Source organism: Centroberyx affinis, unplaced genomic scaffold (genome assembly GCF_046629955.1).
Source record: "Centroberyx affinis isolate AG114_WGS23_722 - 3 ecotype Tasmania unplaced genomic scaffold, CSIRO-AGI_Caff_v1 ptg002997l_1, whole genome shotgun sequence".
Classification (NCBI taxonomy): domain Eukaryota; kingdom Metazoa; phylum Chordata; class Actinopteri; order Beryciformes; family Berycidae; genus Centroberyx; species Centroberyx affinis.
Genome location: NW_027281100.1, coordinates 19530 through 36432, shown reverse-complemented (window position 1 = coordinate 36432; position 16903 = coordinate 19530). Strand labels below are relative to the sequence as shown.

At 40.1% G+C, this 16903-nt stretch overlaps 1 protein-coding gene across 1 annotated transcript; it reads right to left on the bottom strand.

Moving 5' to 3' along the window:
- Window positions 1-10102: 10102 nt before the first annotated feature.
- On the bottom strand, window positions 10103-16513 carry LOC139659030 (solute carrier family 35 member F6-like). Its single transcript, XM_071537239.1, has 6 exons — window positions 16330-16513; window positions 14663-14735; window positions 14240-14411; window positions 13895-14107; window positions 13429-13539; window positions 10103-11698 (listed from the first exon to the last, which is right to left on the bottom strand). Exons 1-6 carry the CDS (start codon window positions 16404-16406, stop codon window positions 11208-11210), a joined length of 1137 nt encoding a protein of 378 aa, XP_071393340.1. The 5' UTR covers window positions 16407-16513; the 3' UTR covers window positions 10103-11207.
- Window positions 16514-16903: the final 390 nt, after the last annotated feature.

Below are 16903 nucleotides of genomic sequence, written 5' to 3'. Positions count from 1 at the left end.
AAAATCGCTCTCCCAACTCTGAAATCCTAACCCAGTAGTTCCACTCCGAAGTTCCTTCTCTGACACTGATTGGTTGCTTTCTAAGCCAATGGATGCTTTGTATCGCTCACATCACGCCCTTGAAAATGAAGATGATGTGTAGCTGACACACACACACACACGCACACACACGTCAATGAGTGGGACAGTTTGAGGGAGCAATTTTGATCCCGAGACGATGGATTGATGTCTTGATCACCTCACACACACACACACACACACACACACACACACACACACACACACACACACACCGCTACCACCATAACCGCCATCATCATGCCCACTCCCATATTAATTTCGATTGTTTTTTTACGCAAATTATGTCCTTCTCCAACAGCCCGCATGCGCAATGGCTGCCAGTTTCAGAGGCTGGGTGAGTATTTATTGGCTTGTAAATAGAATATAGGCCGATATAGGGCCAAAATTACGAATGTGTCTTTTTCAAATAATTCACACAGTAGACATAAGTGACAGAAGATATTTAAAAAAAAAAATCAAATCGAATAATAGGCTTCATAGCAATATCACTCCAGTTGAAATGGTGAAAATAGGGATAATCTATAGCCTGTTATAATAATACTGTTAAATATTAAAGTGCAATTCCAGGCTATAGCGCCGAGTCCGGCAGAGTCTATTAGGTTCAAGTCATCCTGTTGTTGATGGGCTGTGATTCGTGTTAAATGAGCGGATGTGCCTGCTAGATTTGTCCCAAAATAGAACCTGTTTTAGTATTTTAGGATACAGCAGAAATCCTTATTTCTTCCGGAGCAGAGGGGGGAAACTTTATAATGACTGTTAGAACTTCCTTTTTTCAATATTTGTGCAACTTTATCTCGACCTGCAAGTTGCACGGTGACGCAAATCCGTCCCTGCGCTCATAATAAACAGAGGAAATCTATTCCCCTCCAAAACGAAAACACAATTAACTTCAGAGGCGATACCTCATCCGCAAGGCCCCTCCGCATTCACACGTTATGGACTCGGGTTCATAGGCCTTACTGAGCGTTTAGAATCACTGTTTGAATAGTAGAAATAGTAAAATGATATTATTATAGTATTATTAAAATTAGAAGTTGTCAGGTCGGTGACAAATATTGATGGAACTGACCTAATATAGGCTACATTGGATATTGATTATGTATTACTCATGAATCGTAGGCTTACAATTTGCGTCGATAATAAACTTAAACTATGTTATATATGATTTCAATATTTTAAATAGAAAAAAATGAACTCTCTCTCTTTCTCCCTCTCTGTGTGTGTGTGTGTGTGTGTGTGCGCGTGCGTGTACTGTTACCCCCCCCCCCCCCTCCCTTAACTCTCCGATTGCATGTTTCTCTTGCATGTGTTGAAACAATGGCTTCTGAAGCTCTCGCGCTCGCATTCATTTAGTCTTGATTCATACAGGCGGAAGGGCCGATGACCCTGGCTGCCTCCTATCATAGTGTTTTCGAGTGACACTTTTCCGGGTTAAAATTAGCAATGAGATAGAACGTTTGCCCTCGATCATGCAGTCAAAACAATCCAGGGAAGAGGATGTGGCAGACACAGCACGCCTTAGTTATTTCAGGTGCTGATGATGAGCTTTTAGTGGGAAGCCTTAACAGCCGGCCTGAGATCAGCCCGCTTCACCGTCACACCGCCGTTCACATGGCTGGGACAGGCAGGGTGAGGGGTGAGGGGGGGCACAAAAAAAATTCTGTTTAACCACCTTTTTATTTATGGAGTAGTTATGAATCTAATTTTTTTTTTTAGCTATGATATAAAGTCATAGTATTAATAATGTTATTAATGTTAATGTCATCAATTGAAAATAGTGCTCTTTTCAATTAAACATAAATGAATTCATGTTTTGTTTATTTTGGTGGGAGATTTCCTTTATCGCTGATTGGGGATCATGGGAATTGTAGTTTACCAAAAAGGAGGAAATTCCAACAACACAGCAAGGTTTCTTAGTAAAAATTACGTTTTGGACGAATGCAAGTGTTGCCGGGATTTCCTCTTTCCCAGTGTTACCTGTTTATTCTAAGCACCTTGTTAGTGGAAAAGTTGTGCCGGAATACTATTTCAATTAGAGTTTACCCACCTTTTTATTTACAACTACATCAGTGACGCTGTGTTTGATTTTACAAGCCCAAAAGGGAATAAAGGTTTGTCTAGATTGGAGGAAAAAAACATCTGCTGCATTAGACTCTTTACATAGACCTACTGAATGTCCGCACACACACACACACACACACACACACACACACACACACTCTCTCTCTCACACACACAGGTTAAAAAAACACAAAAAAAAACAAAAAAAAAAAGTAGAATCAATTTTACATTAGACATGTGGCACATTCTTGTGGCCCAGGACTCATCCTTTCTCTATTTTATAACATGAACAACTTTCTCCTAAAGATAGTAGTAGTCACAGTTGGGATTTACCACTGTACAGCCTGTCATTTTCCCACTGCTAATCTATAAGAAATAATATATAATATAACGAATCATAGAGTGACTGAACTTTCACACACAGATGTGTTATATTATGGTATATACACACTAGCACATTTTTTTTTTTTAAATTGTCCTTTTAATGCCCCTTTAGGTCTTTTATGCAATTATTGTTCTCTTGTTTTTATTGTCCTTTGAATGCAGTGTAATTTTACATGAATATTTGCACTATTTTTCTGAAGGGGAGACAGCCAAGGCACAAGCTTTTCATTGTCTTACTCTACAAACTGTATTTTTTAAATGCACACAGCTATAAACTTGAAACTTGAGAATATAGAGGAACCATATGGACCCCTTCTGGTTTTCTCAGACTTCACTGCAGAGCCATGCAGAAGTTCAGGTAGCCTTCTGAAAATTGCTTATTCTAAAAAGCACAAATTTGCCCACAAATCAAATCTAAAGACTCAGAGAAAATGACTTCTTCACCCAGAAAATCCCCCTGGGTGCTGTTAGAGTCACCTTACTTCACCTTTTCCAAATCCTTCTCTGTGGAGCCGATTAGAGGTGGGACAAAAGCCAGTTCCAGTGACTCTTATATCTGGCTATAGCGGCCCAAAAACAGACGCTTGGTACAGTATATTTCAAACCTGAAATGAGTGCATCCCTCTTTTCTATAGCAGTCCAGCTGGTTTACAAGAGAACAGGATGTTGTCCTTTACACATTGCCTTGACTGAACCTTCCATACACTCTGCTGCTAATCAGAGCTAAAACAAACAAGCTGAAAATGAAATGTCAGACTGTACAGGAGTCACATGCCCAGTGCGGGCTGAAAACAAAGCCGCCCGGCGCACTGTTGACTACCTGAAGTTCAGCGCTTGGCGGAGCCTATTGTTGCTGCTTGATTGCTCGCTGTGTGTTTTTCAGGAAGCCTTATCAGGCGGAGGAAAACTGAATGAGCCCCTCTGCCTGTAGCTCTCTTGGATCAGAGGCTGGACAGAATTAAATGATTTCCATTATTAAACCGAGAATTATTGCTCCCCTCTGTAAAACTCCGAGCCCGAGCCAAGATTACTATTTCTGGCAATGTTTGCCTCAGGAAGGAACTTTCGCAGATTTAATGGGACCTGGGCCATTGTACACAGCCTTCTGTATGGCACGCTGCCATCATTTCCACAGAGAGAGGGAGAGAAAAAAGAGAACTAAGGGATGTGTCTAAAGTCAATTCAAAACAAGACTGTCCCGTTTATGTGACCCCAAATACGTCCCACATGTTTCCAACACTGCGTTCCCTCTGGCTGAGATGAACTCAAATGATTCTCAATTGAAAGGCATGAGGTTAAATGTCAAAGCCTGACACTGACTGCCTGTCTCTGTGTTCTTTCATGCTCTTGTTGGTCTTTCTGTGGAAAGCGATTGGCTCAATACATTCTGTGTGGTAAAATCCAGCCTAAAGCATATTACAAATATCTTTCTCCCATGATCTTATCTTATATCTCAGGTCAAGGTCTTATTCTGGATAAGCTGTTTATGCATCCTCATATTCTCATCATGAAAATCCCCGTGTACTATGTGAATAAACTGAATATAATGGATGTTGCCATGGAAACTGACCTCATACACACTACAAAAAGCATCAGTAAATAAGAAAGTAAGAAAAAGTGTTCTGGCTTATATATTAGGTCTATATATTTATTTATCATAATTGGGATGTAATAATAATAATATGAACGTATAGAAGACTTATAGGTTATTATATAGTTATTATCCAGGTTATTATATAAGGCAACTCTTAAACTACATACTTGATTATTCCAAATGATATCAGAATATTGAGCATGTGAACGCACTAAATGTACAAGCAGCTCCCCCCAGTGACCAATCCGCTTCTTGTTCTCTATTTTTATTGATTTATTTATTTATTTTAAATGTAGTTTTCATTCTGATTTGTCTAAGCAACAAAATAAATATAAAACTAAACATTTACAAATAAAAAAGATAGATAGATAGATAGATAGATAGATAGAGTATCTGTTGTGCAGCGACCATATAATATAGGAATAAGTACAGAGACAGACAGACAGGCAGTCTTTAATTTTGTAAATCTGAAAACTATTTTTCCTCCATTCCTGATGGTAACATCATTGAATCCCCGGAGCTGTTTGATTGTTATAGCAGCTGTCCATCAGTGGAGACAGAGATCATCACAAACATCAATTCAGATTTCATAATTCTGATCATGGGGAAATATGGAGATTCATAGATTTCCAACACACATTAAAGTTCATCCCATGCAGTTAATCAAAGCTGTTAAGCGTGACTGTTTCGGAACAGGCTTTCTACAAAATGATTTCTGCACAGTGTATTTAATAAATAGCCTACATTTAATTTTTCAGTGACAATTATTTTGAGTTTGCTAGTGCCGATTGGAGAGTTGTTTGTCCATTCATAACTTACATAAATAGGCCTACTGGCATCATGTTGATTTTTACAGTTCAGTTAGTTCAGTTAACACTGACGATTTTGCAGGATTTGTGGGATGATTGTAAAACTTGTCTCAACGGATTAATAACCGAAAAGACATTATATTTTTATTTTACTTCAATTAAAGCAAGTTCCAACTTTTGATAGCAAACTGGTGTTTCGACTCATAGGGATGGAGGCCATATGTGAAATGAATCCACTCGACATAGACTATAGTTGCCTTAACAATATCCTGTGTAGCAGAATGAGTGAATATAGCAGAGTAAGGACTATTTTTCCTTTTGTGGTAATAGGTTTTACGCGTTGCAGTGCACAGACAGGCTAAAACATTAAGTGGTCATTAGCTGGACAGTGGAGTGGTAGACTAATCACACTCACCCCGGCCTGCCCTCTGCTCTAAACAACCTGAGGGCCGCTTTCATGGAAGCTTTTAAATATGACGGTGACTCGGTACCTATGAGCAAACCCGTCTGTTTACATTAAAACAGATTAAAGTCGCCCTTCCGCGCGCCTCTTGTGAGGCGGTTCAAGGCCCTCTACAGCTCCGATGCGCAAATGTACACACGGATAAATCGCGTAAGCAGTGCCGGGCGCGCCGTGCTAAATAGGAGACGAGACTAATGGAAACACAAAAGGTCATAATAACAAACCATTAGGCCTACTGCTTCTCCTCCAGGGCCGTGGCGAGCTGCCACGAGGAGCGGCGCTGTGCGTAAAGGTGACCGCACTGCAAAAAAAAAAAAATACCCAAGTCCTTTACTGTCATATTCAGCCTTAAAGCTCCACGTGTTCCATATGTAATTTCAATTGATTCAGGAATTTGAAGGCACTTGCATCGAGAAAATGACACTTGAATCATCACAAAATAGTGAAACAAGCCGCTCTGCATTGGGAACGTCACTCCACTGGCCGATTTTTCCACCTGCTCTGAGAAAAAAATGAGATTTTCAGACTCAATATTATATTAGGCTAAATGGCGCGTTAAACCATTTAGTTGAATATTTTTGCAGTGCTCAAACCTGGTTAAAACATCTCCATATCGAGAGTGAAGCGCAAGTCCAGTTAGAGCTCAGACTTACAGGCTTAAAGTGACTTCTAATAACTTCTACTGTATATTTCACATAATGACAACCCGAGGAAATACACGGCTGCAGACAGGCCGGTGGTATTGAGAGAGATCAAGTGTGTGCTTGTTTGGAGCAGCCTGAGGCAGAGCAGAGCGCCTCACATTGAAGCTTCAGTTATTATTTATACTCGGCCCAGTCAATTCGCCGCTGTATTAACACAACGGTGGAAAAAATGCGCAGGAGGACACGATTCATCAGCGGAGGACTCCAAACACCAGCAGGTCTGGAGGTGCAAAGCGGAGATTTAATGTGACAAACTTAAACTTGACTGATGAATCGAGCACAGATATAAAATTACACAGCATCAAAGACGCCAAGATGGTTAGATTATATCAAATTTTGACATTTTTAATCGAGCAAGGGGAACATAATTATTCTGTATCGAATTCAATAACCTGCCTCCATATAAAAGTTCTGTTTAATATTTGAGCCTTGAATAAAAAGGAATTGAATTAGAGCAAAAAATAGGACTTTTTCTAGAATTAACAATAACAATGAAAAGATGATTGATATCAAAGTGTTTTGAAATCATCTGATATTTGTCAGAGTAATATTTTCTTAATGCCACTAGTCTATGATAATTTCTCAATCCACAACTCTCACATATATACATTTATTTACTATTTTTTTTAATTATTTATCTTCATTTCGGTGATATAGTCTGCAGAAATCTTGGGTTTCTGAGTGTATTCTAGAATATTAATAAACCAGATTTCTTGATATTATTTTAGTTACGTGCGGAGCTATTTTTGCTGTGGGGTTTCATGAGTAAACAGCAGCACAGTTTGCCTCCTTCACTTTCACTCGGTGGGTTTCTCTCACGGGAGGCCGGGCCGTTCCTCCCGGGACAGCTTTGTCGAGGAAAACACGCTACCGAAATAGTTTTTCCAGCCCGTCCCAGGAGCGCCTTGCATGTCATTTTTCGTTTTAATGTAAACTGAATTTCATAACAGGTTTTTTTTTCACGTCACCGCCTATACTGTGGGCTTAGGCAAGCTGTAGCTGCACTAGCAGCAGCATCACGTTTCTTATACAGAGACTTTGTGTAGGAAAGTCCACGTGAATTATATATATTTTTTTAGCCCAAATTGTTGCATAAACTATTTGATTTTGTTTAAAAAAAAAAACACTCGCCTCTTAAATTTAGTCAAACTGTCCCTAACGAAAAATCACTATAATATTCCTATACAATTAATGTGGCTTTATAGTGTTTCAATAGTGAGTTTACAGAGACCTTATCGTTCTTGGTGGTATTTTCTATCTCCTATGCCATCACTATAATATTCCTATAATCTACTATAAGTCAACTAGGATATTATACCTATATAGTTTATAGCTATGCAGTGAGATTTTGTAGTACATTTTAAAAAAATATTTAGGATTGCAGTAATTCTTTTTCACAAGGGGTTGTGTAGGCCTATCTTTTTTTTTTTTTTTGTATTTATTCATTTTTATTACAATTTCAAGTGGAGTTTATTTGCAATGAATCCATCCCACTATATTAACTAAATGTTACTGTGGACAATATCATTTAATACTTCATTCCTCAGTACATCAGCAAGGTAGCAGCCCATTATCAAAGCCGCACATAAAAAAGAAGCTTCTTTTTTCAACTTTTAGCAAAACGCTGCCATCTAGTGGCCATTTGTTATATAAAACCAATAGAAAAAAGAGAAGGGCTCTGAAATATGTGGATCCATTGGCTTTTGGACATATGTTTTGCACAGTGTTTTTCTCATAAATGATTGGAATTACACAGTCTATAAGAAGTATAAACTATACTATATAGTCGACACAACTTTAAAACATATTTCACACATGATTTAAGGTCCCTGTGACTTCCCCTGCTCTGTGGCACAATGGGTGTATAGGAATATTGTAGTCAATATGGTAGGAATATGGGAATATGGTAGTCCAACAGTCCTGTAAGGCAAATAACTCAATATATATATTTTTTTAAATAATATTATCCTTGTGTGAATATTGAATGGCAAATAGAAGGTGCTATACACATAGGTCTATCAAATGACAATTCCACAAGACAGCTGACAATTAATGATTTTGTTTCCAAGTAAACAATCAATAGTTTAAATAAAATAAAATAAACAAAACTGTGATGCTAATTAATTTGATTCTAATTCAATCAAAAACACATTCTGTGCATATTTGGCTAATGAACCCAGTTTCCTCCATCTAGTCGGTAGCTGTACCAGCCAGTGTGTACAGATCTCTGGGGATGGCATAAGGCTCGGGCTTAACCTTTGACCTCCATTAAAGCAGAGGCCCGGTCATTAGGGAGGATGTTGGGTCGGGGCAGGAAGTGCAGACAGGTGTCAGCTGCCTGTGTCGGGACGGCTGACAAGGGACACTTGCACTGGCTGTTCACTTCACTGGCTGCTGCTTGCTGGTCCAGCTGCAAAGACAGGACTTCACGTCATAACTTCATCACAATCTTCGTCATAATTTTCACCGTTTACTTCTGTCTATGTCTAGTTTACATTTGCCCCCAATCATTCATGCCGTATGTAATTTGATTTTTTAACATTTACTATTTTTTTGTTGTTTTTAAAATACAAACTGGTGCCCTTTTCAGATTCAAACACAGAGATAGAGTTTCCAAACAGGCATGACTAACACTGACACTAACACTGATCACCTGCACCTATAAGCTGAAAGGGGCAGATAACCAGTCTGAAGAGCATTTATACCGTTTTATCTCTTTTCAACAGCTTACTTTGGTCAGAAGTGAACATTTATCCTCTTATTCAATTTGGACAGAAAAAACTCCTTTATAATGCATTGAGAAGCAACTGTTAGGGCCTGTAAACAAATTTAACCCTACAGGCCTATATAAAGGTGGAAATTTCAAGTACCGAATACCACACCAGCTATTTAGTATAAACCAAATGACATAATCCAGAAATACTAATACTGGTTGAGTGCTGTTTTTATGTATTTTTTCTTAGTTTCTGCACTGCAAAAAATATTAAGGCAGTTCAACTTAAAAACATAAGTTTCCTTGCTGCCTTAAAATTGTGAGTTGACTAGAGTAGTACTGAATAGTTAGGTCAAAGGTCATTAGTTAGTTGTTCTAATGTAGAAAAGCTAACTGAGTGAATTTAGAACAATAAGTTCAATCAACAAATGTCTAGTCATGCTGATTCATGTTTCCAAGTTGAAGTTAAGTTCAAGTTCCTCTTGTATCACATGATTAATACACAGTTCAACATATAGTATGCAGCTGCAATACACTTACTTGTAGTGGATTGTATTTGCCATGTGCATCAGAGAGAAACTTACTTATTGTGAATTCCCAGATACATAGATAAGATAGATAGTAGATTTTATCATGTTTTGTTGTTTTTTTTTATCAGAAATTGACCTATGATTCACCAAATATACATACATATCAAGTCTCTATCCTGTAAATTCATTTAAACCAGAAGAAGGAAGAGTTTCTGGAGAGTTAAACCGTATGCAATGCATACTGGGAAGTCTGCTAATAAACTAACAGTGTTGAGTTTAGTGAATGCTTTATAAGGCGTTCTTTCAACTTGTAATTTTAAGTCACAAGATGTGACCTCATGATTTTAAGTCATGAAGCTCATAACTAGCACTTTTAAGTTGAAATTCACAAACACATCTATATACATTGTGTTAATGGATAAAGATGCATTGATTTCACTAAATTGCACTATGAGTTTTTACAGTGTTGAAAATCTTGCTAAAAAATAAACTACTTTGGTTGGGTCCTATTTGATATTTGAAAATGTGTTCATATATTTTTGAAGATATAGCAATTTGCAAAAGGCAGAAAGTGGGAACCTGTTGAGCAGTGGAACAGAGTCTATGGGCTACGGTTAACAATGGCTCTTTGGATGAAGAAAAACAGCAGGACAACCAGCCCCGAATTCATGAATGTCTACTTCGTCTGTTCAATGATGAAACGCAAAAATGTTTTGAGACTTTATGGATAGTTTCAGAAATGTATTTTTGAAAAACGTCTCTCTTCATCTGTTCCTTGCATCCATTCAATGTTGTTCACAGCACATCATTCAATGTATAGGTCTAAATAAAAAAACATACATTTCAACATGTGTGATTTAACGACAGTTCCCTTTTTTCTTATTATATGTTACAGCAAACCTCTTAGCTAGACAACTGAGTGTGGTGGGAGAAGCAAGATTTACAATATCAAGTGCAGATCACTTAGTGTATTATCAATACTTTTGAGCTCAGACTTCTTGGTACATGTTGACCTGTAAACATAAACCAACAATATCAGCAATGCCTGAGAGCAAATATACAGAAGTATTTTTTCAAAACAATTCAACCAAAGTGAAATTAAGAAAATGCCCTTGCACTTCTTCCAAATAAAGATGACAAAGGAAATGTTGAATAGAAGAAAACACATGTCTGTAGGGCCTTCACAAGGCAGTGGATTGGCATTCAATGCATGATTTACACATTGCCAGCCATTTTGGCAAAATCATAGTTCGCAACATTTTAAAAAAGAAACCTAAAACCTAAAAGAGATCACATAAAAATTGCATACAGTACCACAGATATAAAAATCACTATCTAAAACATGACAATTATCCACCTATTGCACATGTAAGCCAATCTGTACAAAACCTGATTTTGACATTAATTTTTAACTTTTGTGGCAATAACTTTCACAAACCTGTGCTGGTTTCTATGGTGGATTGAGCTCTATAGATAACACTGAAAAGTGTCCAAGCCTTTTCTTCCAATAAAAAACAGCTAAAAGGGTCAAGGAGCAGCTGCTGACACTGGCTAAAAACTACTTCCGCTTTGTTTCAGAAGGATATAATAAAACAGTCGATCTGTAGAATCAACTAAACCTTAGGAAACCCGTATGTGATACAACGCCTTCACACCACCCTCCCTACCGTCTGTTTGTTTACGAAAGCCTGCGCACTCCCACATATTCCCACAAGGTGTGAAGGCTGCGAGTCAGTTAAAATCTGAGGCGTGAACACAACAATTTAAAAAGAGATTGTCACTGACAGCGTTGCGGGAAACGTGCCGTGTCTCCGACAGACGCTCCGATACGCCGTCATGGCCGTCAAGTTTTACGTTTGGAGCCGAGTTTAGCTCTCGTCGTCGGCCTGGACCCTGCCGTCGGCCAGCAGCCGCTCCCGTTCCGCCGCCTCGCTCTCCCCCTCCTCCGCGCCCACCATCCCCGCGCAGCAAGGCATCCTGGCCAGCAGGGGGCGGTGCAGTCCGTTGTAGAGCGCCGTGCCCACCAGCAGCACGACGAAGCCCAGCACCTGCAGGCCGTGGAACGTCTCCCAGCCCAGCGCCAGGCTCACCGCCCAGATGACCAGCGTGCGCAGGCTGTCCAGCACCATGCGGGTGGTGGCGCTGATCTCCTTGGTGACGCTGATGCCGGCGAAGTTGAAGAAGGCGATGCTGACGGTGTTGCCCAGCAGCGCCAGCAGGATGAGGGGCTGGTGGCCGATCTGGCAGAAGGCGTCCAGCGCGTCCTCCAGGACCTGCCGGGGGTTGCCGCCGAAGCTGCCCACGGGGATGAAGAACATGGGGATGAGCAGCAGCGACAGGACGAAGAAACCAAAGAACCCTGGGAACAGAGAGCGAGAGCGGTAAGCTTCATCTGAACAGCACTTCTTTAAAACAGTGCTTCACATACAGTAAGGTACAAGGTCACACAAATAAAATGGGTAAATATCACATAAAACAAATGATTAAAAAGTCAGTCTGTAACTCTGTTTTACAAAATTATTTAAAAGACGACACTGATCGATGATCTATCTGGATTAACAAACATATATGAGAAGTTTCTGTTTAGAATGTTAATGTCACTCTTACAGGGCGGCCTTAACATTTTGGTTTTCAGCTGTTTATTTTACTTCTTCAGACTCTTTCTATATTTGCCCCTACAAAGCCCATTCTGTAAATACTTTGTATAGACCAGTGGTTCTCAACGTGGGTTCCGGGGACCACCAGGGGTCCTTGAGGGAATTCCAGGGGGGTCCCCAGCAAATTGATGAATTGTTAAACTTCATTATTTCATTTACAAGAAGTTAACACAATTAGAGAAGGTAGGAGAATGACTGTTTTGATCATAGTTTCACTGTTATCTCTCTACCTACAATACAGATAGTATGGGAATTCTGGACAAAATCATATCTAACAATAGAAATATTCTCAGATTTGGGTCTGAGAGACAAAATCTCATCAAATGGGGGTCTGTGTGGACTAAATTAGGGGTCTTAAAAAGGTTGGCAATCACTGGTATAGACTGTCATTTTCACAATTCTAAACTGTACTTAGAGGAAAAGTATTTAAAAACCTTCCATTTTAGGGTAATTTTCCCACTCACAACTTGGCACACACAAAGTATCTGGTGGAGAAAAATAACCAACTACTTTTCAAAATGCCAAGGTGGTAATAAAGTATTTGCTTCACTGTACAATTGCACAAACACCATTGCTCCAGTAACACAGTTGATATACAGGCTGTATTACCAAGAACAAAGGATTCTAAAAAAAAATCAACATGGCTCTTATTTCTTTTCCTAGCACTTGTAAATTGCACATGAAGATTCAAGGGACACATATTGATTGACTCTGTTTTCTAGACAGAGTTGTTTTGACCTTTGAACTCTTCATTATCGGCTTCTTGTAACATTGGCAGTTCAGGAATTTTACTTTTATACTTATAGGAAAACTTGTAGGTGGAGACTACAATAGTGATAGTGATAGTAAGAACACAAGAGTGGGAGTTTTTCCAGTCAAGGAAAAAAAGGGTTGTGCCCTTTACTCAAAACACAAAATGTCCATGCTGCATTGCATTCTGATCTATTGAAGCTACTGCCGGTGGAGAAACTGGTATCTCTTCCTCTTCTACAATGGATCCCTCCCTCTGTGATTGTTGAACGTCTCTTGGTGCAAAATGGTGGCTCTAGAAAGAAGCCCTCGCTCTTTGATTCTGAGAGACTGACACCAAAACCTGACGATGTTTTAGATCGCTGAAACATTTTCTTCAGAAAAGTTGCGCTCTCTCAGCATCACATCATGTCATCTACATTTGGCCAGTTATCACGGGAATCAGAATACACCTCCAAACAACAAAATGGACGCAGGAATGCAAAGTACATTGCTTTGTTTTCAACAATGTTAGATTAGATTAGATCAGATTACATTACATTATTACATTAGACTTTATAACAGTGTTGAAGTCTTATAGGGTGGATTTTTCCTTTAGTTTAAGTTGCTCTAGTTAAAAGTGTCAGCTAAATGCCTGAAATGTTAAATGTTAAATGTAATTGCAAATGAACGTTCACCGTACCTTCAGTGCCCACGGCCCGAAGAGGATGAACATCATGTTTGTAGACGAACTTTTCCTCCAGGACCATCTGCACAGCAACAATGATCTGAGCCAAGATGATCAGAAGGTCTCCTGCAGGGCAAAACAGAGTAGTGGTGCATACTTAGCTGCTAATGCAATACTACATGCTTTAGAAGAGAAAAAAAATTGGACTTTGTCATACAGTATTTGCTGTAAAGTTTCATGTTGCAGTGGTGCTTGGAGGTAATTTATTTTTTCATCTCATTATCCATTCTGTTTTGGTCATGATGGTTCAAGTACAGGTTTGCTTGGGTTAAAAAAGATATTTTATCCTAATCAAAGCATTAACCAACATTAGGACTACACTTTATTTTGTTTTAGAGGAAAATCATGTCTTTTTCTCCAAATTAGTCCTATCCAAAGTCAGACTACTGTCGCAGATCTGAATGGAAATCCACTCCCATACCAGTGATGATGTCGCTGAGCTTGTGCGTGTTCTTGTACCCGCTGAGGAAGTCGGCCAGGCCCACCACCACCAGGCCCATGATGGTGATCAGGATGCCGAGCCACTGGCTGGCCACCAGGCGGCGGCCCAGGAAAGCCACAGACAGCAGACCGGTGAAGACGATGACGGCTCCTCGCAGCATCTGGAAGCTGGAGGCGCTCGTCATGCTGAGAGCTGGAAACAGCAAAGAGTTTCATTGGACACATACACAGTGGGCAGTTTTCTGCATCCAGGATAAAACTATTTTTCTTAGGTTTAGCTCACAATGAAAAAACAAAGCAATAGATACCTGCAATGGTCACTTACCAACATACATGATGGAGGTCCCGGTCATGTCACACATGGCAGGGGGGAGGAAGAGGAGTGGGTTGAAGCTCTGGCCTGCGTTCATCCTGGGCTCTGGCCTACGTCTGTCGTGGCAGAGCAAGATGTAGAAGACCGCTAGACAGCTGAACTCGCCCAGGAACATCCCCACCGCCTGGGCAGGGAGCATGGGGGGAAGACACAGAGAGGGACAGACAGAGAGGGAAAACAGATCCAAACTTTGATTTGATTTGATTTGATTTTCTTTGGGCAGAAATACGTATAGAAAATCCAAACACGTGCATGTCCCAGATGCTAACCCATATTTCCAATGTGGTGCTCAGTGAAAGAATAATAATAATAACGATGATACACATGATACAGAACACTGTCAAATGCAACATTTTTTTCAGGAGAGAGCATTACCTGTACAAATGGGTGAGAGAAAGTGTGTTCAGGGTCATCGCGGCAGCCCCTAGCCGTGAACATGTCCGCCCATCTGCCAGACAAGAAGACATTATTAAGATTTCATTATGGATGTTCTGCACAATCAAACACACTGGTTTCATTTTGCCCTCATGTAAAACACTGTGCAGTCAGACAGGTTAGCGAGTGCCTTACTCAGCCTGTGTAATCCATTGACTTTTATAGCCAGACAATCAGCAGAAGCATGACTGGCATGTGAGCGTCCCGTCTGGGTCAATATGCAAGACAAGGGGATGTGCTCCTTAAAAGTGATGACACAGCCCTTCCTTCACATACAACAGCTTTGGGACCCATTGATACTAAACTAAAGGGGGCTTGCTGGTTGATAACAGTCATTTGTGGTAATTGTGTTTGTGATTTGGATTAGAGTAGGTTTATATGGCGCTTGTTGGTTTGTTATAATCATCTTGCATGGAGGGAAAGAGGGAACTGCTACCAAGCCTATCAGCCTGCACAGGCTGACGTGATGTAACCGATCGCAGTTTTAGGGCGTTATAGCCAGTGAAGCAGCACAGTGAAGTGGTTGCTTTTACGTGACTGTAGTGAAACCTGATCTTTCTACTGCTACACTCTCTGTTCTGCTGTGAGAAACATGACACAGTTTAAACTAACATAAACAGCACAGGATGTACTTAAGGCTTTATTCATAGCTACTGTTCTGCTGACAAAATCCATACTAAGGCAAAGAGTAGCAGAAGTACAACTAGACTGAACGTTTGCGTGGCAGGCGGTAGAGAGCTGACATCACAGGTTATAGGAGAAGTAAAAAAGCTTAACTTTTACAAAGGTTTTGCTGAAATGGCAAGTTGCCCTCCCACCTCTCCCTGTCGTGACATTAGTGAGGGAAGACTGAAATATATGGTGACTCATTTGTCACGGGAGCTATTGCCTAACAAAAAACAAGACTGACAGTCCATTACTTACCTCTGACTGGGCGTGAACACCTGAGCCACGGCCCATTAAAGTGAATTTCTAATATTGATAGCTCATGATCATGGCATTGTGCATTTGAGGAGCTAACCTTAGCTAACTTTGGGAATCTCATGTGGGTGCTGCAGCATTTTGACCCTAGATAAGGCAATTTTACAAGCCTGTCAATCCAACAACAGTTGCTTCCAGGCAGCAATCTTATCAAGTCTGTAAACAAGGCAGAAATGTCTGTCTTTACTCACAGATTAGCTTCTAAACAGAGATAATACACATAGCTGATCATTCCACTTTCAGTTTGATAAAAACGCCTATCCACCAGCAGTATATAGCCTGATATCAGACGGCTCTGTAAAGCTAGCTAGCTCGGTCAGCACAGGCTGTGTAAGGGTCACTAGCTTATTGTTAACTAGCTACATGTTAACACCTAGATAAAGTTAGCTGAACTACGAATGGATTCTCTGTTAATAACACCTTGTAACAGTGCAATACGCTACCATAATTAGGTTATTTAGCTGACAAGCTCTCTTGTTAATGAAAATATAGATTTTAATCACAAACGTTATCCCAGCTCCGTTTTACAACACTATGTTTATTGTCTAGCTAGTTCTCCAACAGCAGAAAGTGAAAATGACTTTACAAACACACGACAAAGATACCTCATATTAGCCTCTACTTACTTTGCCGATAATGTGTTTATAGAGCCAGTTGTGAGCATAAGTCCCGCCAGGAAGAGCTGGTACTTTGTCCACGCCATGCTGGACGCGTGAATGTGATAAACCAGGAACAGACGACTACCAAGGCGTATTTTGTTAGGGACCCCAGGTTGTTATTCACTCTCTCTGGGATCTCCTTGCCTGCAAACACCACATGACAATGTTGAGTCAGCTGACCGGGCGGCTGCGCCTTCAGCGAAACAACTACGAGTGTCTGACCACATGTCGCCTTCAGGTGCCGTCGGAAATATCGAGTTCAGCGCACTTGTACGACCCAACAAAGGACTCCGCACCAACCAACACCACTCAGGCCCCTCTACCTGACACATGCGCAGAAGAGAAACCGACCTATTACAAGATGATAGAAGGAGAATGAGCGGTGAGTTTAAGTTATGATAGACTTAAAAAGACAGCGAGTTTGAGTGTACTTGCTAATACAATTACTATCCAGTAGCTATATGTTTTTGTAACTTTGATAAATGTTTATCGAAGCTAACAAAATAGTCAGTTTACTATTTGTGAAATTTAGGCAGTTAAA